At 37.4% G+C, this 24509-nt stretch overlaps 1 protein-coding gene across 1 annotated transcript in view; it reads right to left on the reverse strand.

Annotated features, from left to right (window-relative positions):
- Positions 1-7259: 7259 nt before the first annotated feature.
- The window catches only part of palm2akap2 (PALM2 and AKAP2 fusion), a 76951-nt gene continuing 59701 nt past the window's right edge, over positions 7260-24509 (reverse strand). Inside the window, exons 4-7 of the mRNA XM_051683332.1 lie at positions 16139-16253; positions 15461-15482; positions 14806-14907; positions 7260-13321 (exon numbers count right to left, since the gene is read on the reverse strand). Coding sequence (XP_051539292.1) covers positions 12585-13321; positions 14806-14907; positions 15461-15482; positions 16139-16253 — 976 coding nt within the window. The 3' untranslated portion in view covers positions 7260-12584. The remainder of the gene's footprint in view (positions 13322-14805; positions 14908-15460; positions 15483-16138; positions 16254-24509) is intronic.

The following is a 24509-nucleotide window of genomic DNA, read 5'->3' on the forward strand; positions in this document are numbered from 1 at the left end:
TGCGCTGTGTGCCGTGTAGTGGGAGTTTGTCGTATGGCCCTAAAGACGCCACAGTTGCGGCACCTGGACAGCACATTTGTGCTGCTTAGGGATGTGTTGAGCCAATAGAAAACATGGTAACATGGTAAACGTAGCATCTGCAGATACCTGAATGTAATAGTTTGCTAGATTAAATGTCGGGAACATGTGTAAGACAATGTCAGGAAACATGCTTGCGTGTGCATACGAGCGACGTCATTTAAAGTTGGTTTGTCATGAAATTAGAAGGCACCTGAAACTGAGTGTCCAGATGAATACCGTAGACTGATGTTTATTAACTTAAGCATATGGTTTGGAGCTTTGTAGATTCTTCTCCAACGTCCAATGCAAATCATTTAATAAATCTGTATTAATGGCATGGGGTGACTTGTCTCATTTGACGAGGACTTATGAAATCGTAGGAGTTTGTGCCTGAGAGGTGGATTTAATAGATATTATAAGAGCACCGTTTGCAGTAGTGTGGTGAATAAAAGACTTGTTTATATTGATGACTTGTAATAAATTCTACAGAAAAACTGAAATATTGGAGTATAAAGGTGAATCGTTTGGCGTCGATTTAAACCAGTTACTTTAAACTTGGGTGGAGCAAAAAATTATGACAGACTGTTGAACGCTTTTAAAATCATGCAGCAATTAAGTTGTATGGTTAAGCTTGTAAATAAAAGTTTGCAATCCAATGATTCAGGCAAAAGTAGAGAAGATAAAATAAAATAATAGATTGATTTGACCTGCGTGAAGTGTTTGTCCTGACGGGAGGAGGGAAAGTGATGTTATAGTGAAGAGATGAGTGGAAGTTTGTAGCAGCGCTTGCTTCATGTTAACGGGGTTGCGCGGCAAGGTGAGCTCGAATGCTGAGAGGTGGGACGAGTTTGCAGAATGATTATGAATGAGTTGGGATGCGGCGCGTGATCCGCCTCTGAGTGTGAGCCTACTTGCACAGACGCTGTGCAAGGTCAGGGAGGACGAGGAGCAGGTTATCCTAGTAGCAACCTACTGGCCCACCCAGATGAGGTTCTCGGATCTCACGCTTCTCGAGACAGCTCCCCCCTGACAAATTCCCCTGAGGAAGGACCTTCTGGAATCTCCACGTCTGGCGGAAGACCTAAGTGGCCTACCACCCGTGGTGGTAGACACGATCACTCAGGCTAGGGCTCCCTCTACGAGGCACCTGTATGCCTTGAAGTGGCGTCTGTTCACTAAGTGGTGTTCTTCCCGACGCGAAGACCCCCAGAGATGTGCAGTCGGATCGGTGCTTTCCTTCCTGCAGGAGAGGCTTGAGAGGCGGCTGTCCCCCTCCACCTTGAAGGTGTATGTAACCGCTATTTTGGCTCATCACGATGCAGTAGATTGTAAGTACCTGGGGAAGCACAACTTGATCATCAGGTTCCTGAGAGGCGCTAGGAGGTTGAATCCCTCCAGACCACACCTAGTCCCCTCGTGGGACCTCTCTGTAGTCCTTCAGGGTCTACAGGGAGCTCCCTTTGAGCCCTTGGAGTCAGCTGAGCATAAGGCACTCTCTTTGAAGACTGCCCTCCTGACTGTGCTCATTTCCATCAAAAGGGTCTCGCGTGATCCTGAGACCCCGACCAGGCTATGTGCCCAAGGTTCCCATGACCCCTTTTAAGGATCAGGTTGTAAACCTGCAAGCTCTGCCCCAGGAGGAGCTTTACACATCTATTTGGATCGCACACAGAGCCTTAGAAGCTCCGAGCAGCTCTTTGTCTGCTTTGGTGGACAGCAGAAAGGAAGCGCTGTCTCCAAACAGAGGATTACCCACTGGGGCATTGATGCCATCGCGATGGCATATCAGGCTCAGGACGTGCCACCCCCTGCGGGGTTACGAGCCCACTCTACCAGGAGTGTGGCGGCCTCCTGGGCCCTGGCCAGTGGCGCCTCTTTGGCAGACATCTGCAGAGCAGCAGGCTGGGCAACACCCAACACCGTTTGCGAGGTTCTACAATCTCCGGGATGAGCTGGTCTCGTCCCGTGTATTAGCAGGCACGAGCAGGTAAGTTCCGGGACAGCTGGCTGTGTGTACCATTTGCGCATAGTGCCTTTCCCCTCCCTTGAGGTGAAGACGTGTGCTCTTGACTCCCAGTCATGTTCACAGACTGTGATCCCTGGATGACTTTCCTCCTTAGCCCTCTGGCAGTTGAGTTTGCGGAGAAACTCGCTTACTGGCCCAGTACGTGCGCTAATGAGCCCCTGTACTGAGGTAGGTGCTCCACATGTTCTGGTTCCCCTAAGGAGACCCCATGTGATATTTTCCGTAAAATCATTTACCTGTCGGCAAACTACGTCTTCCTTGGGCAGAGGCCCCTCTGCCCCTGGTTGCCATGCTCTGTAGAAACTCCTCCCCCTTCGGGTAGGACCTACCATGGGACCTCTCCACATGACATACTTCTGACAAGACTCGGTAAGACCATGTGACATATTCCACTCAAAATAACCCCCCCTCTTTTTGGGTGGGGTGTGGTCTCCGCGGTGTCTTCCCCTTGGGAGGGACACACCCCGACGCAGACACTTATGGCTCCCAGTCAGTTAACAAATTCCACTCTTTTTGGGGAAAAAAGAGAGGGAAAGAGGCCTCGGCTGGGCTAGCCTGTCCCTATAGTTGGGGAGTCGACTTGTTCCTGATGGACCGTTTGATGCTCATAAGAACGTTGGGGGAGGTTACGTGACAGCCTGGTGTGTTGGCTACGAGGAACACAGCGGTCTGCCCGTCACACACCACCAGTTCACGTAACACAGTTCAGATAGTTGTGGTGTTTTTTATAGGGACCCCTAGTGTCACTACATCGACACAACATCGAGTGAGTGACAGATAGGGAACGTCCTGGTTACTTTTGTAACCTCCGTTCCCTGATGGAGGGAATGAGACGTTGTGTCCCACTTGCCACAACGCTGAACTACCCACTGAAATGGACGGGACCTGGTCTCGGCTCCTCAGCACAAAACCTGAATGAGTGGTTGCATACCAGCTCCTTTTATACCCGTATGTCTGGGGGAGTGGCATGCAAATTCCACTCGCCAATTCTCATTGGCCTTTTTTAAAAAAAGCAGAGGTGTTTGGGGCTCCCAAGAGTGACCCCTAGTGTCACTACATCGACACAACGTCTTGTTCCCTCCATCAGGGAACGGAGGTTACGAAAGTAACCAGGACGTTTTCCTTTATTCATTTCTGAAGAATACTGTTAACTAGCCATTTAGGGCATGAATGATTTATGTAAATGAAGAGAGGATGATATGAGTCAAATGCTGCTGTACTGCTTTCATTCTTGGAAGACTCACAGATTAATAACTTTCTAGAATGACAGAATGTCTTTATAATGAATGTCATGAAGGTGTGTGCTCAGTATCTGATTTTGAAGTCATGTAACTGTCTTTTACAGTTCACATATTACGAGCAGTCTGCCTGGAGTAATCTGATGTTGAGTGTTAACAGCAGTGTTAAATTATACATGTTACATTTTAAAATGCAAAATTACACCCAAAATTTTGTGTTACATGTCTTTTTTGTGCCCATTATAGTATCAACTTGTTTGCTTAGCTACATGCTAATGTCAGGATCAACTGTAAACAGTCTTTTGAGTGGTCAGTATGAGGAGCACTTATTCACGTGACACATTTGAGTGTCTGCTTATGAACTTGGTGCCTATGAATTATGTTTCAGATTAGTTTCTTACTAGTTTTTCTTTCAATCAGGATGTTGTTCAAGTAGAAAGCTTCTGATGCAGGCAGTAGATGTTGAGTCAACTCACTTACGTTTTGAGACAGAGACACCATGTTCCCTATGAACTTGTTAATCTCAGCATGCTCATTGGGACTTTATAAAACACATAATCATAGAATACAGCACAGTGGTAACCGCACACTGTTTCAGCAGTCTTTGTTCTGTAAGTAATTTCCCCATACATTTTCTCCTTAGAGATTAAATTAATAATTAAATCGATAATAATAATAATAATAATAATAATAATAATAATAATAATAAAGTAATATATAGATTTCTCTGAGATGAATTACAACATTACAACATTTTATTCAAAGCATTAAAAGTATATGAAAATTTGGAAAATACAAAAAAGAATTTGTACTTAAATTCTTTTATGGGTGACTTAACTACTCATCCCATGAAGCATTGTGAATGAAGTAATCCAATAATAAACAATGTTACAATATAAAAATACTGATTTATAAAATGAATTATATTTTACATTTACTGCAAAATATAAAAATATGTACAAATATGTAAGTTATTTGAGAGTGTAGGGAGACTGACTGTTACTCTTTTGGTGATTTTCTCATTTCCATTATAACAGTGCGTTCTGCGATTGGTGGATCACTCTTGAGAATTATGGGTAATTTAGTTCTTCACAAGGAATTTGGCAATTACATTTTATTTAATTTTATATATATATATATATATATATATATATATATATATATATATATATATATATATATATATATATAAACTCTGGCGGCCAAAAGTTTGGAATAATGTACAGATTTTGCTCTTATGGAAAGAAATTGGTACTTTTATTCACCAAAGTGACATTCAACTGATCACAATGTATAGTTAGGACATTAATAACATGAAAAAATTACTATTAAAATTTGAAAAAAAAATTCAGAACTTCTTAAACTACTTTAAAGAGTTCTCATCAAAAAATCCTCACGTGCATCAATGACAGCTTTGTATATCCTTGGGATTCTAGCTGTCAGTTTGTCAAGATACTCAGGTGACATTTCACCCCACACTTCCTGTAGCACTTGCCATAGATGTGGCTGTCTTGTCGGGCACTTCTCATGCACCTTACAGTCTAGCTGATCCCACAAAATCTCAATGGAGTTAAGATCCATAACACTCTTTTCCAATTATCTGTTGTCCAACGTCTGTGTTTCTTTGCCCACTCTAACCTTTTCTTTTTGTTTTTCTGTTTCAAAAGTGGCTTTTTCTTTGCAATTCTTCTCATAAGGCCTGCACCCCTGAGTCTTCTCTTTACTGTTGTACATGAAACTGGTGTTGAGCGGGTAGAATTCAATGAAGCTGTCAGCTGAGGACATGTGAGGCGTCTATTTCTCAAACTTGAGTCTCTGATGTACTTATCCTCTTGTTTAGTTGTACATCTGGTCTTCCACATCTCTTTTTGTCCTTGTTAGAGCCAGTTGTCCTTTGTCTTTGAAGACTGTAGTGTATACCTTTGTATGAAATTTTCAGTTTTTTGGCAATTTCAAGCATTGTATAGCCTTCATTCCTCAAAACAATGATTGATTGATGAGTTTCTAGAGAAAGCTCTTACTTTTTTTTGCCATTTTTGACCTAATATTGCTCTTAAGACATGCCAGTCTATTGCATACTGGGGCAACTCAAAAACAAACATAAAGACAATGTTAAGCTTCATTTAACGAACCAAATTGCTTTCAGTGGTGTTTGGTATAATGGCAAGTGATTTTCTAGTACCAAATTAGCAATTTATCATGATTACTCAAGGATAAGGTGTTGGAGTGATGGCTGCTGGAAATGAGGCCTGTCTAGATTTGATAAAAAATGACTTTTTTCAAATAGTGATGGTGCTGTTTTTTACATCAGTAATGTCCTGACTATACTTTGTAATCAGTTGAATACAACTTTGGTGAATTAAAGTACCAATTTCCTTCCAAAACAGCGAAATCTGTACATTATTCCAAACTTTTGGCTGCCAGTGTGTGTGTGTGTGTGTATATATATATATATATATATATATATATATATATATATATATATATATATATATATAGCTTCTACAGAAACATATACCACTACTTACCAATCTTGGAGCTTATGGTAGCTCTGTCATGAAAGGTTTAAATGTTATTGTTAAAAATCAGTGTCTCTATGGAGAAAATGAATAGAATTTTACATCTAGAGCTCTACTCTGCTCTAATTATGGAAGCTAGATTACACTTCAGAATAAAAAAAAAATTTAAAAAGGTAATTCTGAATTTGTGTCTCACAATTTGCAATTGTGACTTTGTGGACTCTATTTTCATGACAGAGCTAGGCGCAGCGTTACACGCAACAACCGGGCGCTACATCTTATTCAATACTTGTGAGAGTGCTAATTCTAAGCACAATTTTGTACCAGCTCCCAAGTGGGCGTGGGTGCTTGCGCTATCTGTGGGTGTACGTGCGCAAACTATGGGCGTATTATATGTTAATGAATTGACGCAAAGTACTATTTGTCATTTGGTCATTTCACTAAGACGTCTGTTAACCATGTCTATAAAGTCTAAACTCAGTTCCTACATTTGCAGTTTGGAGATTCCACCAACAGGTGGTAATAAAGTTAATGTCCAAACTCTGAAAATACAGTGGAACAATTATACTTGCATTATCTATAATCTAATGGAAGCTACATTGAATTAGTCCTTTAAGGAGTGTCACTGTCATCTAAATGCAACTAGCTTTCAACAAAGACACAGTTAATGCGCAAAAGAACGTAAGTCCATATTTTAATTCTTCTAATTAATTACATACAGTCCATTTACACTACCAACTTCTTAGGAATGCTATCAATGCTTGAAAGGGAATGGAATATATAATAGGACGAAGACAGTGGGTGCAATAATTGGAGAACCTCAGAATTAAATTGCACTTGACCCAGCCCATTAGCCCTTGCGCACGTGATTTCACAAAACCCACTTAACGCCTAGACTTAGCGCGTGCTTGCATAAAAATATCAAAACTTCATGGCCATACCCACAATTTTGCACATATAAAATATTGCATAGTGCTGCACTTAAGATGTAGCGCTCTCAAAACAGGGCCCTAAATCGTTTATATCTTCATATAAACTCAAAACGTGTGAATTAATGTCACAATTCCAAATTATAAAGCAACAATTGTGATAAATTCGGAATTATCAGATATAAAGTCTCAATTCTAAGAAATTAAGTCACAATTCCTTGCAATTATGAGAAATAAATACATTACTGCAAGATTTGAAGTCACAATTGTAAGATATAAAGTTAGAATTAACTTTAACAAACGTTTTTTTTTTTTTTTTTCTTTATTGTGGTGGGATCAAGGTACCATATCTAAAATATGACACTTTTTCAGGGTTCTGGGGCCACTGTTTCCTAAACCAACTAATATGATAACTCTTACAAACCTGTGGCAATTTCAGAAATCTTCAGAGGGTGTCAGCCTTTAGTTCTGAGTGAGGAAAGCCAGATTTGGTGAAGGTTAAACTTGCTGTTCATGCAGTCTGTGAAGCATGGTAGACAGGTCAGCATATCTCATTAATGTCTGGAGAGAGTAGCTCAAGACACAGGCAGAGTTAGTGCTGCCCAGATATGTGTGAAGAATGATAGTTTGGATAGGGATGGAAATGGAAAGAGGTAGTAGTGTTCTGATAATGGAAAATGAGTCAGAGAAAGAACCATAGCTTAGGCACAGGAGGGTAGGCACATTGGAAAAAATTCTGTTTATTAGACTAAGTATACCATACAAAGAAAAAATAAATAAATTAAAGCCAATGTGACAGCATTGCTGTTGGCAGTTCATTCTGGAGAGAGTTTGTGAGAGGAAGTATGAGATGATACAGAAGGAGAATGTTATAATCATTAAAAAAGTAAACAAAAAGTGTTCCAAAGTGGAACAATTAAAAATAACACTTAAGGATTACAAAAATACATCAGAATCTCAATTAAGAAGCACAGCAGTAATTTCATGGCAAATCTGACAGGAGTTGCATCACCAAGTGAAAGTCCAGAGAAGAATTTGCACTATTTGGCAGTTTGAGGCTGAGAAATCCTGATAGACAACATTAACATTGGCATTATTCTGGAGCTCAATTGTAATTTTGTAATTTTGTGTAAACAAAATCAGTTTGTCAATGTGAGACCCCATGAAATCAAACTGAAGTTTTGTGTCTAGTTTATGTCTGTAATATTTGAGGCCAATTAGTATCCTGAAAGCTGACAATAAAACATTTTAGCAGAAATACACATTTTAACATTAAGAGACTTTATATGCCTGGATAATCGACCAAAAATATTGATGACATCGTCTTGCGCTCAGGAGCACATTCAACTTTTAGCTTTACAAAAGGGACAAGCCCTTTGATATGTCAACTTCCTGTTTCAGTAGGAAATACATAAACACAGGAAAGGAAACTGTGCTTGTCAACCTATTTCATGGGGTCTTTAAGCCTGAAAAGGTGAATTGCAATTTTGGCACTTGTTACAGAATCTCCAAGGCTGCAAATGTAGCTCATGCTGGATACACAAATTTTCTTTAATTCATCCTCATAGCTGAATTTTCAGGATCACTCTGTTCATTGTTTGGTACAACATTAGCATAGCATTGCCTGTATCCAAATGAAAGCTACAAGAACACTCTTTTTAAGAATAAAATATAGTTTAAAAAACAGTTCTTTATAACATCTCTAAAATGAATGTCATTGGCCATGTACATTTTACACATTAATTGATTTTGCATATTTAACTTTAATTATTTTGGCAACTCAATCTGGATTTCTTGTCAAAACTTTTTTTAGGGGGGTACAGTTGTAGAATTGTGTCTTCACCACTTTAATGCTACATACAAATTGTAATCTTAAACTTAAATTATTTTATTTTATTTAGTTGTGTTGTTAAAAAAAGAATATAAACATTTTGTACAGGCATAATCATACCCCACACATATTTTTGGAGATTTTTTTTTATTTATCTAGTTATCCAGATTTTCCCTTTACCAAGACTGAGTAAAACGTACATGCCTGGGAGAAAACAGGCCAACTTCTTCCACAATGTATTAATGAATTAATTTAATCCCTTCTTCATTGTGAATGTGAGTAGTGGGAGTAAGTTGGCTTTTAATTTTCCCATCTGAGCATCATTTTACACAAACATGATGCAATACGGCACAGGTTTTTCTTCTAACATGGCAAGACTGAGGGATAAGTAAAGACAGACAGCAAGGCAGCTGGTATTATTGAAAAAAAAAACAAATAAATACTTTGTTGTGTTAATGTCTTTATGGTATCTATGTGTGAATGTGCAACCAATGTGTATATAATACATTTCAGATTTCAACCCCTATAGAAATAAATAAGGATTAACACTCATTTTGAGTGTGACATATGCACATTGTTTATCTACAAGCATATTATAATTTATGTGCAACTGTAATCCGTAATAATGACTTCTTGCTTGATACTGTATAAAAAGCAGTAGTGGGCCATTCTTAACATTTGTTTAGTGGACCATGGTAATATTTCTATGAATACAGATTTCACAATTTTTTTAGTATATTTGATATATTGTGATCTCTCTCACAAAGTACTAGACTTGTTATTTTATATCAAAGTTAAAGGTGATGTGGGTAATGTTTTCGATGTTATGTATATGCAGAAACAACTATAAATTGTTGATGGCAGACACCATTTTTGCAATTCTGTTTGGTAATACTAGTGGCACAGAAACTGCACACTTCACTTTTAAGTATATGTCTAGACTATTTAAATGTCTAGATTTTAAAAATGTACAGTATGCTTTGAATTGGAGTATCAATTAAAGTTTTTGTTTTTTTATTTAAATATTTGTATGCTGGTGAGAGCTTCTGTAAATTTCTGTACTCTTTCACATAAATGGCAAATAGATCCCAATATATTTAGCACCTTATTTACTTAAATAGTGCATATAATCTAGGCCCTGTCAATGCCAAACCAGCACTTTTATTCTTATATTCTCTTAGAAATGTATTTCCACAAATGGCAGCATCAATCATATCTACTAACCAACAGGTTTGAAAATATTTGCTTATTTACCAACTACTAACACTCTCTTTGAACCTGCGACTGATAGATTCAACTGGTCTGATAGCAGGTGAACCTCTTAAGTCGGTTTAAAATGCAATGTCCTATTATCTTGTCTTTTGTATGGGTAAAAATTTGATCCTTAATCCAACCTGACAAAAACTGGCACTCAAAATGGCTAAATTCTACCATATATTAAGATACAGAGGCACAAAAAGGCAAATGTCTTCAATAAGGTCAGTCTGTGTAATAAATTGAGCAAATGTACATTGCGTTATCTCCTTTCTCATTGGGAAATATAAATCTATTTCTATAAATAGAAAAATCTTGGACAACCAAATGTAATGAGTGGTTTAAAGGTTTCGGTAAGGCTACAGGAAAATATACATTACATGGCCAAAAGTATGTGACACAACACCCATATGTGCTTGTTGAACAGTTCATTTAAAACCATAAGCATTAATCCGTTGTCCCATGTCATTGTATGCAGTAGCATTAAGATTTGTCTTCAATGGAATTAATGGAATTGTAAAACCTGTTAATTACAAGTGGGTGTCCACATACTTTTGGCCATGTAGTGTAATTATTGCCAAACATCTTTACGTTGTATGAATCTACTCTGTGTTTTAATATTGTGTGAAATATCAAATGATATAGACATATTTATAAACAATATTTAAAACTGATGCTACATCACTATATGAAGCGCAATGAAATGATCTAATCTTTGTCATATGGGACACTTAGGTTTAAGACTGTCCTTGTTGTAAATTTACATATTATTTGCTCACTTTTTCCCCTCACTTCTTTTGTATATTACATTTAAAAGGATAATTAAAGGTGCACTCAGTTGTTTTTCCTTATTAAAAAGCTTTTACCCCTAAAGAAATGAATAGTTTTGAAAAATGTTTACATGTAGGGCCCTATTTTAAGAGTGCTAAGCGCACCACTATGCCGTAAGTCATAAGCGCAATGTCAATGGCCATGTCCATGAAGTTTTGGTATTTTCGTGCAATCATGTGCTAGGTACACGTGGGTTTGGTGAAATCACATGTGCAATGCGCTAATGGGCTGGGTCAAGTGCAATGTAATTCAGTGTTTTTTCTCCGGTTATTGCAGCGTCTGCATCCTATTATATAGTCCATTCCCTCAAGTTCCAGCGATATAAACAAATACAGCATATTCATAAGAAGTTGGTAATGTAAATGGACTGTATACAATTAATTAGAAGAATAGAAATATGGACACGCTCCTTTCATATGCTTAGAAAATGTTCTTCTCATCAGGATTTGGATGTACACACTGTTAAATTATAGGGAATGTAAGTATTATTAATAATTTTCATCTGCTGACACATAAATCATGGCTAGTATTTATAGTGATTGTATCGGCATGCACTTCACTTCTACCGGTCAATTTAGATTTTGAACAATTCAATTCATTTATTGAAACACAAAAAAATTTAACCAAAAATATTTCTAAATTCAAATTACACTTCAAACGAAACAAAAATATAATCAAAATAATGAAATGGTGGAAAAAAAATCATTTACCAAATCCAAACATTTAATCCTCTCCAACTTCTTTCACTGGCATTTTTTGCAGTAACTTAAAAATCACTCAACGACAACAAGTGGAAAAATGCCAATGCAAATTAGATCATACATACAATTGTAAATATAAACATAATAATAATAAATTAAAAATAAACCATGACCTATAGATAGTTTAACATAAATAAATTTTTGTAAACTTTACAACTCTGATCATCAGGGACATAATTTGAAGTTCCTCTATATTTTCAGAATTTGAACATGAACTTTATTACCAACTGCTGGTGGAATCTCCAAACTGTAAATGCAGAAACTGAGTTTGGACTTTGCGCTGAAAACAAAGGTGGTATTAAAATGTCTTAGCGCAATGACCTGTTTCTCAGGAAAATAGCAAATTGCGCTTTGCACCTTTTCATTAACATACAATAGCCCACAGTTTGCGCTCATACACCCACAGATAGCGCTAATACTCCCACCCACACCCACATGCACTTTGCGAAAATTGCACTTAGAATTAGCGCGCCCACGAAAAGTGGATAAGATGCAGCGTACGGTTGTTGCATGTAGCGCTGCGCTTTGTGCACTCATGAAAATAGAGCCCGTAGACTCCAATCATATCAATAGCCTAACAAAAGGAGTGCGTCACCTCATGGGGGCCACCATGTTAAGATCACATAACCAGCTATACACTACTCCATTTTATCCCACTATCCCACATATTATCAGACACTTTCACTCACAGATTAAATTAATCATGGCTGACTGTGAATAATGCATTTCTGCAATGGTATCATAACCTAAATGCATGATGCTGCATCCACACCACTAGGTTTCAGTGTAAAGTCCAAGTTGACTGGCATTTCAGCCACCACAACATGAAAAATTACTGAGTGCACCTTTAAAATCATAATGAATAAATAAAAAGTTTTGTACAGGGTACAGTTTTGTAGTTCACATATGTTTTGCTAAAGACCAGCCCCTTCTTCTGCTTGCTGTTTGAGTTATAAAACCTTATACCAAAAGAACCAGACAATCGGTGGAAATCAGGTCAGAAAAGAGTGAGAAGAGTGAGAACTTCTCTCGTCACAGAGGTGGAGGTGCTGTTAGTAACAGGGTGAGGTTTGTTTTTAAGGAAGGCAGAGCCCTGGGAAATGTGCTCCAGGAAAGAGAAGCTGCGCCAAAAAGGTCACATGACAGCACAGCACTTGCAGCGTTTTTTCTTTTCAATACCTGTAGGCGGTAGGTCTTTTGTCGAGCTTTCATCTTTTCCCTCTGAAGAAACTTCAGTGGTATCGGACAGAGGTCGCCCCGACACAAGATCTGCAGCGTTGCCATCAATGGTGGAGATATCAGTGACAGTCTTCTCTCGAAGAGATTTTTCATCATCCTCGTCAATAAGGACAATCTCAGCCTTGATGGTGCCATCAAATCCAAGGAGCTTCTTGGTCTCCTCCTCATCTTCTATGCTGTGATAGCCCATGAAAATCATGGTCACTGGTTTCTCGGCTGATGCCTGTGGAGTCTCGGTCACCTCCCCTTGGTAGCTTTGCAGGGCTCTACTGGGGATTTGTTTCTTGTCTTGCTTGGCCTCCTTGTGCACCATCTGCTCCTTAGAACTCAACTGTCCTCCCATTGTTTGTGGCTCAGCTGGTGTGACAGTTACCCTGGTCCCATCACCTCGCTGGTGGGTCTGGCCAACTTGTTCCATCAGTTCGTCAACCTCACTGGAACTCCAAACATGCATTCCATTCTCCATCATAGTAGATCCCCCAGAACGCACCTCGTAGATTACTTTTCGACCGTCATCGTAGATTTTGATGCCCCGGTGGTGGGCTTCCTGCGGACTGACTGCTGAGGCAGAGAGGATCTTGGTGGTACCGGTCTTCTGGTCCTTTTCGACATTGATCTCCATGGCGTATAATGCTTGGGGGAGAGTGCAGATGATTGTGGGTTAATTGTCAAATCACTGTGGACTATCAAGCTTTACTGAAATGTGGCATGCTTGTTATTAATGATAGTTATTTAGTAATCACTGTGTGCATAAAATACTCATTCATTGTCATAAATAAGCATTATAGTCAGAGCCAAAATCAAATTCAACCTACCCTTTTGCACTGTTATTATGCTGTTGCCAGTAACCACTGTATACTGATGTAAGCTTAGTTGATGAGAAGTTCCTGATTTAAGCTATTACTCTTGCACTCATTTATGGAAATGCACTGTTACTCTTAAATTATTCTTGAGAAATTACAATCTTTGTTAAACACTTTCACTGAAAAGGAAACTGCTGGCAAAATATAAAACACCCAAACCTAATAGAGCTAACTTGATTGATCTAAACCAGTGGTTCCCAACTGGTTTTGCTTCAGGACCCAGATTTAACATTGGACATCAAGAGGCAACAAAACATAGTACCAAAAGTTTTTATCATACAAAATTGAATTTCTATTGTTTCATGCTCTCAACAGCTAATAATTCACTGCACAAAACTTTGTGGCTGGACCATGTCTTTGTTGCAAAGTGAATTCATTCAGTATAGTCTGGGACATGTTTCTTTTAACTAGCATAGTTTTAGTTGTGGTTTTCAAAGATGAGGCATGACAGCTGTCCATGTTAGCATATGCCTAATTTGACTATCTTCTACCAAATGACAGATGAATTTGCTAAATTTGAGTTTGACTGGACGCATGGCCTTTGACATCAACAACAAAGGATATGGGAAGTGTTTTCTCCTGCATTTTAAACCTTGATAAGACTATTTATTTTGCTTTATTATGTATGCATGATTATATGATTAATTGCATTTTACTTGTTAATATTTGCATTTTGTATTGCCTTTTTCCTGCTGTCTGCAACTCTATACAAACAGAGTTGCAACCTATTTTTGGGTTGTGACCCACTAGTTGAGAACCACTACACTAAACCATTGATGTAAATAAATGAAGTACTAATGCTTAGACTTTTTTAATTTTTTAGGATGGGTTCTACAGCACTTTTGTCATTTATAATACATTTCCCTCCAGCTGATGGAGCAAGACATGAACTAGATATGCAATACCATACATTATAAATATTCAACATAGAACTGTCTTCACATCACATGTCCATTGTACGCTGTGCTCCTCTGAACTTGTCATAAGCACATGCTCAATAAAGGCAGGTGCCACAGTTGTTCGAATGTCTCCCCCATTTATCCAGTTTAAACCTTTGATATGTTTTTGAAACTAATAACCAGTTACACTGCTGAATATAGATTGCAAAAAATGTCAGCCTATCCATGTGCTCTCACAACCACACTGTGTTGAGTAATTGCACCATCTGGAATCTACATTACCATGCCCACTTTTGGCCTTGCCCCAAACCCGTGACCAACCCAAGCCCCTCCCATGTACCCTAGAAGCACCTACCAGATTTTCTTGGGTGTTGTTGATCCACTGAAGCTGAGACAGGAGTTTGGGAGTTGAATTCTGGGAGGTTTGGGATCTGCGAGTTGTTGTAATTCACTGCATCTGTCCAGTGGAGAGCAGAAGAGAAACTAAAACTAGATTCCTGTGTTCCAAAGCCCACCAAGTTTACGCCCTCCCCTTCTGATCTGATTTACTGAACTAAGTTTCTCTTTTGCCCTTTTTTTCCATGAAGCAGCTCATTGCTTAGACAGCAAAAGCAGTGCAAGTGAATTAGAGCAAAACAATGGTGGCGTTGGGTTAGAGGGATTCCCTGTGAATAGGTGGATCATGGTAAACAAAGTGCAGAGTCATTGCCGTGTGTGTGGAGTTCAATAGTCTAGCTGAGGCAAGAGGGATATGGTCCAAGAGGCTAATGTGTGGCTAGGAGGGACCCCTCTGTCCAACAAAAGGATTTGGGCAGAGGGCATGTGTGTTTAGAGACTATTTAGCCCTATGCTTGTACCTTTGGATGGGAGATACCTTGGTTAGATGTCAAAGTAACACACAACGGCTTATACAGATGCCTATGAACTTGGCCTGAAATGTGGTATTTTCAGATTGCTCTAGATTATACAGAACAAAAGATTTAAAATACTAATACATATGACTTCCTTACCTCCATCTTGACTCTGAAGACTCTGCGGATAGAAAAAAATTAGAAGTGTCATGTTTATACAAGATGACGTTACTGTTGTATTATTGCAACATTCATGTACACACTTCTACTGTATAAATGTATCATGGGAGGAATTCACAAAGAATAAATTGTGCTGATAGCATTTTTTATTTGCACACACTCTCTGTGTTGTTTTAAAACCCAATTCGCTGAATGAAATGCAAATTTCGTATCTTGCCATCAGGTACTTAGTGCTAGATTGTAGAGGATGCTGGAGACTACCACAATCTGTAGAATCAGTTCTACAAAATGCAGAAAGTGCACTCAGCCAAACTGTATGTCTTGATAAAGGACAAGATATAATATTTTCTCCTTCATTAGATCATTTGATTAGTTACTCTCATGATCGCAAATTTTTTTTAGGCCTACACATGTCCATGTGCCATGACATTAACTGCACCAACCAAATAGCTCTGACTTTTGAAAATGAGGTGAAATCTATAATAATTTAGCATAGAATTTGATTAGAAAGGAGGTGTTTGTGCAGAAATACCGTTTGCAAAAGTTGCATGACTGTTTAGTGAATTTGCCCCAGAATGTTTCATAAAATGTTGTATTTCTCTGTTTCTCTGAATTACTGTATTAATGTTCTGAACTTTGTTTGTGTTCAGCACTCACCTTCTGTAGATCTTCAATAGATCTCTCTGTTTCCCGCAATCTCTCTTGGAGAACCTGCTCTTTAGCTGAAATCTGGGATTCTTTGTTCTCCAAAACACAGATTTCTGATTCAAGTCTACAAAAACACAATAAATAATTGCATGAAACGATTTCACATAAAATTCTAAATAAATTCAGGAGAAATGCAGAGAATGTTTGCCAACTGATATGTTTTAAAGCGGTAAAAATAAATATGTCCATTAGTAAAGCTTTTGTAAAGAAGAAGTCAAGCTTTACCTTTAAATTACAGATTTACTGAACTATTGATGAAAGGATCTTTATTTGGCAGTTTATATTGTTCAAAACAATATAACTAAAATGAAATACATAATGAAATATTAAACTAAGTTTCTTGTTTAATATCTGTTAACTCATTCTACTTGCTGTGTTTTTTCGCTGTACAGACATGCCGCCCATTGAGTAAAATTATTGCATGGAATATGTGTGATACACACATTGTGGAAATGAATGAGACATATACCTTTAGTGCCAATTAACCCATGCATATTCTACTGTCCCAGCAGACTTCATTCTCACTCATTCTGAATACTGGCAGCCAATGAGGAAGCGGCTCTGCCTCCGCCCATGAGAACTTCCTGCTATTGTTTGGATCACTGAGGTTACGTGGTCTGGAATAACAAAAGACAAGGAACCTTCCCACGATTCCTGCCTAACATTCCCTCTACATAGACACACACTATCTATGTATATAAAAAAAAAATGACTGATGGATGGATTTCAAACTTCTCCTTTTGTCCACAGAAGAAAGTTTTATGGGGGAAGGTTAACATGAGGATTTGTAAATTCCTCATCAATTGACAACAAGTAAAAATGGCATTTTTTAATTTTATAATTGCACTGAGGATTTGATTCCGGCAGAATGTATTTATACTGTATTTAAGCCTAGTATTTGAACCATAGAGAATAATTAGCTGGAGGGGACTCAGCTACACACACACACACACACACACACACACACACAGGGGGCTGTTTCCAGGCTCTCAGGATGAGGTGGAGGCCAATAGAGAGGAAACACACCAGCAACAAATAACAGCAGCTGACAACTGAGAAACAGAGAAAGTGATGTCACACGTATCAGACACGTGAACAATAACACACACACTCCATGTATTAGGCCTACTGGCAATTCATTGCCATTCCGAGAGTCTGCTGTTTTTAAAGGTCAACCACCAGTCAAATGTTTGTAAACACTTGACTGAATTTAGTTTTTCATGATCTTAACAATTTTTCTTATACATTATTATTATTTTAAAGGGATAGTTCACCCAAAATGTCTCTCATCATTTACTTACCCTCATGCCATCTCAGATGTGTATGACTTTCTTTCTTCATGCAGAACACAAATGAAGATTTTTAGAATGTCTCAGCTCTGTTGGTCCATACAATGCATGTGAATGGTGACCAAAATTTTGAAGCTCCAATCTATGTCTTCAGAAGTGATATGATAGGTGTGGGTGATTGAGATCAATAATAAGTCCTTTTTTGACTATAAATCTAAGAACTCCAGCAACAATGTTTAGAAAGCATCTCTGGCTACACCTCATGAAGCTGGTTGATAGAATGAACATAGTTTGTGGAGCTGTAATCTAGACATATAGTAACCACTTTGAAGAAGCTCAAATATAATTGTTTTCTGATTTAACATTTTTGGTCACTATATAATTCTCATACTTATATTTGTGTTCTTTCATAGTTTTTTGGTGACTTCTCTATCATTATAATATGGGAAAAATAGTCTTAACATTTGCTAAATCTCAGAATAGGTTTATCTATTTAATTATGTGCATCATCCTTTGTAGACTCTTAGTATGTCTGGATTTACTGAATTGTTTTCCTTATTATTGTCCTTGTACTGTATAGGAAGGTCTACTGCTAAAGGTTTGGCACTGAATGACTGTGGATTATAGCCACAGGGACACTGCAAATTCTATGACAGATCATTCTGTAAATAGTGACAACAATAAACCCATGACTAAAATAAGAAAACGAAAGAAAGGGAATATGACTCTGATTACAGAACTACAGACAGGAAACAGTAGGGTGCAGCAGGAGGCTGGTTATTACATAGAGTCAGAGACACAATTCTCCAAGGCCATCTAGTGGTAGAATCATGTCATAGCAAGGGTCAATATCATCAATGGTTAAAGGAATAGTTCACACAAAAATTAAAATTATCTCAACATTTACTCACCCTCATGCCATCCCAAATGTGTATGACTATCTTTCTTGTGCAGAATACAAATGAAGATTTTTAGTAGAATATTTCAGCTCTGTAGGTCCATACAAGGTCCAAAACTTTGAAGCTCCAAAAAGCGCATAAAGGCAGCATAAAAGTCATCCATATGAATCCAGTGGTTAAATCCATATCTTCAGAAGCGATATGATAGTTGTAGGTGAGAGACAGATCAATATTTAAGTATACTACAAATTCTCCTCTCTACCCAGTAGGTGGTGATATGAATGAAGAATGTGAATCACCAAAAACAAAAGAAGAAGAATCTTAAAGTGAAAGTAAAGATTTATTGTAAAGAAATGACTTAAATATTGATCTGCTTCTCACCCACACCTATTATATCGCTTCTAAAGACATGGATTAAACTACTGGAGTCTTATGGATTACATTTATGCTGCCTTCATGTGCTTTTTCTAGCTTCAACATTTTGGTCACCATTCCCTTGCACTATATGGACCTACGGAGTTGATATATTCTTCTACAAATCTTTGTTTATGTTCTGCAGAAGAAAGAAAGTCATACAGATCTGGGATGGCATGAAAGTGAGTAAGTGATAAGAGAATTTTCATGTTTGGCTGAACTATTCCTTTGAGGGCAAAACACGCTCAGAATGAAATACTACTAGCATACTACTTACTGAATACTCTGCTCTATATACACTACTGGTCAAAACTTTTGAAACACTTGACTGAATTGTTTCTCATGATCTTAAAAATCTTTTGATCTGAAGGCGTATGCTTAATGAATGTTGTAAACAAAATATAATTGTGCCACCATATTAATTTATTTAATTATAAAACTAAAATTTAATAAAATAAAAAAATATGTTTTTGAAATTGATGACTTATAACCAAATAAGTGACTTGATGACCAAATAATAAAGCAGCCAATAAGTGCCCAACACAGATGGGAATACTGTTTAAAAAGCATCCCAGGGTGATACCTCAAGAAGTTGGATGAGAAAATGTCAAGAGTACATGTCTGCAAAATCTAGGCAAAGGGTGACTACTTTGAAGATGCTAAAATATAACACAGTTTTGATTTATTTTGGATTTTGTTTAGTCACAACATAATTCCCATAGTTCCATTTATGTTATTCCATAGTTTTGATGACTTTACTATTATTCTAAAATGTGAATAAATAAATAAATAAATAAATAAATAAATAAATAAATAAAAATAAAGAATGAGTGTGTTTCAAAACTTTTGGCCAGTGGTATACTTTATATCCATACAATTTATTTATTTTTATTATGTGAAACAAAATGATAAATGTTCCAGTAAAATGCTACATTGTTGTCAAAAGACATCATAACATGCATATTTAATTTGTCAAGTGGCATCCAGTAATCTTGGAAAATAATTATAATTTTGCATTTTTAATCCAATTTTTCAGGGCAAATTTTTGCAGTCTGATCAAAAAAATTAGTCAAGAAAGAGTTAAAAATCACAACTGATATTACTTCTGGTTCATTCATCACACTGGTAATGGAAGATTAGGGTTAGGGCTAGAGTCAAAAGTATTGCTTTGTGGAATATAGGATTCCTTTTAGAATATTTTCACACTGTGCATAGTATACATACAGTATACTGCAGAAATAGTAAGAGTATGCTATTCCAAAGACAGCAAAACATTAAATGCATTCAGACAGACACATATATTCTTAATTATAGCCTATAATATCATTCATCATCATCATTAAAAATCATATATATTGTTTTGCTTAATATATCCACTTCTGCCAAAAATACAGTATATCCAACATTCAATGAGACAGGCCTATGTTTGAGAGCTGTAAGTTATTAGTTCATGCAGGAGGACTATTCTGTTCATTTATTTGTCACAAAACATCAACGACATACTCTGTCTGGGTGTGTTTATATATTTATGACAGATTCCAAATCCTGCATCACACTTGTGCCCAATGCTTCAACAGAACAGACGCAACTAGCATGAAATAGTCACAGACTTTTATTTTGTCACAGCTTTGTGAATTTATGAAAACAAGAAACAAGATATATGTCATACAAAAGCATCAACTGTGAGTGGAACATTTCTGTGTGGTCTAATTGAGTATGCACACAAGGTTTTCATTGATTTGAACACTAGGCTTGCCACTTTATATTTTCTGTAATAACTTCTAATATACTACTTCCATGTGCAAATAATGAAAATAACAGTTTTCGCACTTTAGCATTAGGGATGGGCGATACCACTTATTTTCTTTTCGATCCGATACAAATCATTTCAAGTCCACTATAATCGATATCGATACCAATACCGATACTTCTATTAAACTGATTTTTTTGTGATTTCTTGGGATAAAATGAGTAAATTAAAATATTCTTTTTAGTCATAATTCAAATCATTAATTATTATTATTTTTGTTTTTACATTTGTGTGCCTAAACAGAAAATTATTAGACTTCTGTTTTGTTTACCCCTACAAAAATTAACCATGGCTTCACTACAGTAACTATGGTTTAACCATAGTATTTAGTTAATCCATAGTTACCACACAATTAACCATGGTTACTACTACAATATTACTGTAGTAAAACCATGGTTAACTATTTTCTTTCATTATTTATTAACAACAGTTACCCACAAACTCATTATAAGAAATGTCACCTTTAGATACGTTATTATTTTAGCGTGAATTTACTCCAGAAGCTGTTTCTCTGATTTTTTATCATTACCTCTACAAAGCATTGATTTGTTTGAACGAGCCTTGTGATGGTGCAAGCGCTTGTCTGCTTGTGTCTTTCAGCATTCATGCATGTTAAGATGAGCGGAAGAAGAAATTAGTTCCCATCCTGCACAAATATTTGCTAATATAGCCTAATCCTTTTTATTTCACTTTGAAGCTCTTTGAAGATTGTTGTTCTTGTTCATGGTAACCAAATAATATCCCTAGTTTAATTAGTTTTTTTACAATCGCTATTTTTGTGTGAGGATCGATATTTTTGATACAACATCAGTATCGGAAGTATCGATACTTTAGGATCGATCCGCCCATCCCTATTTAGCATGAAAGGCTGGCTTTGATCCAAATTACTGTCCAGCGGATATCTCATTTGATCAACTATTTTGATGTTATTTTTTCAGTCAGTAGAGAGTTTGATCAAAAAGAACATTTTCATCATAAAGGTGTCCACTACAGACATTCTTTGTTCCACGTGTCGGCTGTAAATGAATGCAGGGGCCATAAGCTGTGATGGGTGTACTCCATATGACTCATTTAAAATCAGTTCAGACTTTTGTTCTCCCTTTTTTCTTTTTCCAAATCAAAGTCAGAGGTCAAGACTCCATCTTCTGCTTCATCTCTGAATGACCTCATGCAGGTCTCATGTCCACCACTTACTGTACTTCCTGCGTAATTTCTCATACTTCCTGTTCTTTGTGTCATTATCTCCTTTGGGCTCTGAATAGTGTTGGCCTACTCAATGAACAACTGGTGACATTGTTATAATCGTAAACTATATTTGTGTGAATGTCATGAAATGTCCGGATTAAATTATTTTTTGTTTTGAAATTGTTTTGGACTGTTTTGGTTTGTGAATGGCACTTGGTCTGTGCTCTAAGTTTCTATTGTAAACAATGACGTGCTTCCTGCCTCCTCCTCCACGTGACGCGTGACCTTACCAACGAGCTTACATCATCCCTCACATGAGCGCACGTCACAGAGATGTACGGAAGTGAACATTTGTAGTTAAAAAGTACATAAGTATTGTTTTGTTTCTCAAAATAATCAATTGTTTGCGTTCAGAAAAACTTTATTTGTCGACTGGAGTCGTGTGAATTATTTTGATACACCCTGTCCAGCGGCCACAGTCCAGAACACTGTCCCCTCTGCCCCGAGGCCGTCTTCCAGGCCTACTGACCTTGTTCCTGCCCTGTGACTACCTCCCAGGCCTCCTGACCCTGTCCCTGCCCTGTGGTCACCCCCAAGCTGCTGGACCCTGCTCCCTTCCGGGATAACAAGGTTAAACTATGGTTACTGTTGTAAAACCATGATTTTCATTAAGGGCAAACCTGTTGAAGTTTTTTCCAAATAGAGGATTCTTTGGATTTGGCAGTAATATTTTTTTTCTGAACAAAGCAAATACCGAACCGCACCGAAACCATGACCCTAAAACCGTGAGACAAACAGAACCGTGAGATATATATATATGCTTACAGCACCTTTAATAGAAAACTGATGTAAATGTGTGTCATTGAAGAGGACCACATATGCAAAAACAAAACAAAAATCTGTTATTCAATAATACCTGATATAAAATATATCTGAAAACATTATAACATTTCTGCTAGTCATCACTTCAAACACAAGCCGAATCATTGTGAAACTGGTGTCAGATCATGATCTCATTGCATTGGACCATGATGTCCCTCCACTCACCAAGAGTTCATTAGCCACAAGGACACTTATCCTTTATCCTGGTTAAATAAAGGTAACTACTACAAGCAGCGCAACAGACTGCACCCACCCCTCCTCAACCCGATCACTACCCCATCACATCCCGATCACAGATCATTTAAAATAATATGATATGCTTTACTTTGGATACAGTAAACATTACATTACCTGCTAACATGATATTGCAAGGTTAATGGTAGTAAGCCAGAAGACCATAGCAACGACCTATTGGCTTATTCATTGTCCATGAATATCACTGATCTAAACAAATAAAAAGACACACAAATTCAGGAATTGTTTGGGCACCATCCTAAATGCTTAATAAAACATAAAGTATTGCTCACTGTTCCCATCAAAACAGTGGCAGACATGCAGTAGCAGAGTCACATGATAAGTTACAAGGTCTTACTATAGTAATGGCTGGCAGCTTAATATATAACCCTGATGTAATGTTTATTTATGTCTATCTTTACACTAGTGCAAGAGAAGAGACTTTCATTCTCCTTTCACCATAGTAGGAGCTCATCTTGCACAGTTGTATGTGTAGGTGTGTGTGTGTGTGTGTGTGTGTGTTGGAGAGGGAGCTCTATGAGTGAGAGAGATGTCAACGCCACATTTTTCCTGGAGAGCCCAGTAGTTACAGGTTTACTTTAGACTCAGTGGCTGGGATGTCTTCTGTAATGATACAGTTTTAGGAGAGGTCTACCCTCAGATGAGATTCAATGCCAAGCTTATAGTTAATAATGTCCAAAAATATTATGTAGATATATATTTTGTTTCCATATAGTTATATATCGATATTTATACCATAAATGGGAAATAAAATGCAAGAATGACCTCAAGAATGAATGTTAGTATAAATTTTATTTATTTATTTATTTTATTTTTTTTATTTCAAGAAGTATACTCTGTTTAGGAGTTAATCCTACATAAGGCGGTTGAACTCTTTTCAATGATATTTTTGTAACTCAGTTTATAGAAGTCTATGGGGCAAGACATTCCAAAAGGGTTAAAAGCAGAAATATGCAGCTCAAGTTTTTGTTTGTTTTGCTTATGTTGTTTTAAACCTGGGACAATAATAATACAGTAATTTTAAAAGACATCTCAAATGTTCCATTCTTCTTTATCAACACTGGAAAAATTCTTGTGCACTCGTTTATTTTGGGGAATTGACACTGTGGGCACAAAAATAGCCACCAGCCACTCCCTCAGTCTCCATACTTCTGCCACAGAGGCTGTTCTATTCGTTCATTCCTCCCTCCATCCTCACAGAGAGACTTCTGTGCCCCCCACCCCCAAACCCATGAAATATCACCTGCCACCCTCAAACAGGCTGGCCACACAATGTTCTGAACAGCCACCCGTCCATTTGCCTTAATTTACCCTTACAATGACAGATGGGCGCTCACAGCCCAAGGATGTTTGTTTTTCAGGAGACCATAAACAAGAGCATTTGCACGTTTTGATATTCCGACATAGAGGCCAATGTTGAATGATGGAAAATTTCGGTAAATGGAATAGCAAATCTATTGTAGGAGGTAGAGAATTCTCCTAAATGGTCCAAATATTGTACCTTCCTGCCAATGTTTGGGATGCAGAAATATTCTTTCATGCAACTTCTCTTTAAGTTTAGACTGAAGACTCACTTGTTCAGCAAG

This window comes from Myxocyprinus asiaticus, chromosome 42 (assembly GCF_019703515.2).
Source record: "Myxocyprinus asiaticus isolate MX2 ecotype Aquarium Trade chromosome 42, UBuf_Myxa_2, whole genome shotgun sequence".
Classification (NCBI taxonomy): Eukaryota; Metazoa; Chordata; class Actinopteri; order Cypriniformes; family Catostomidae; genus Myxocyprinus; species Myxocyprinus asiaticus.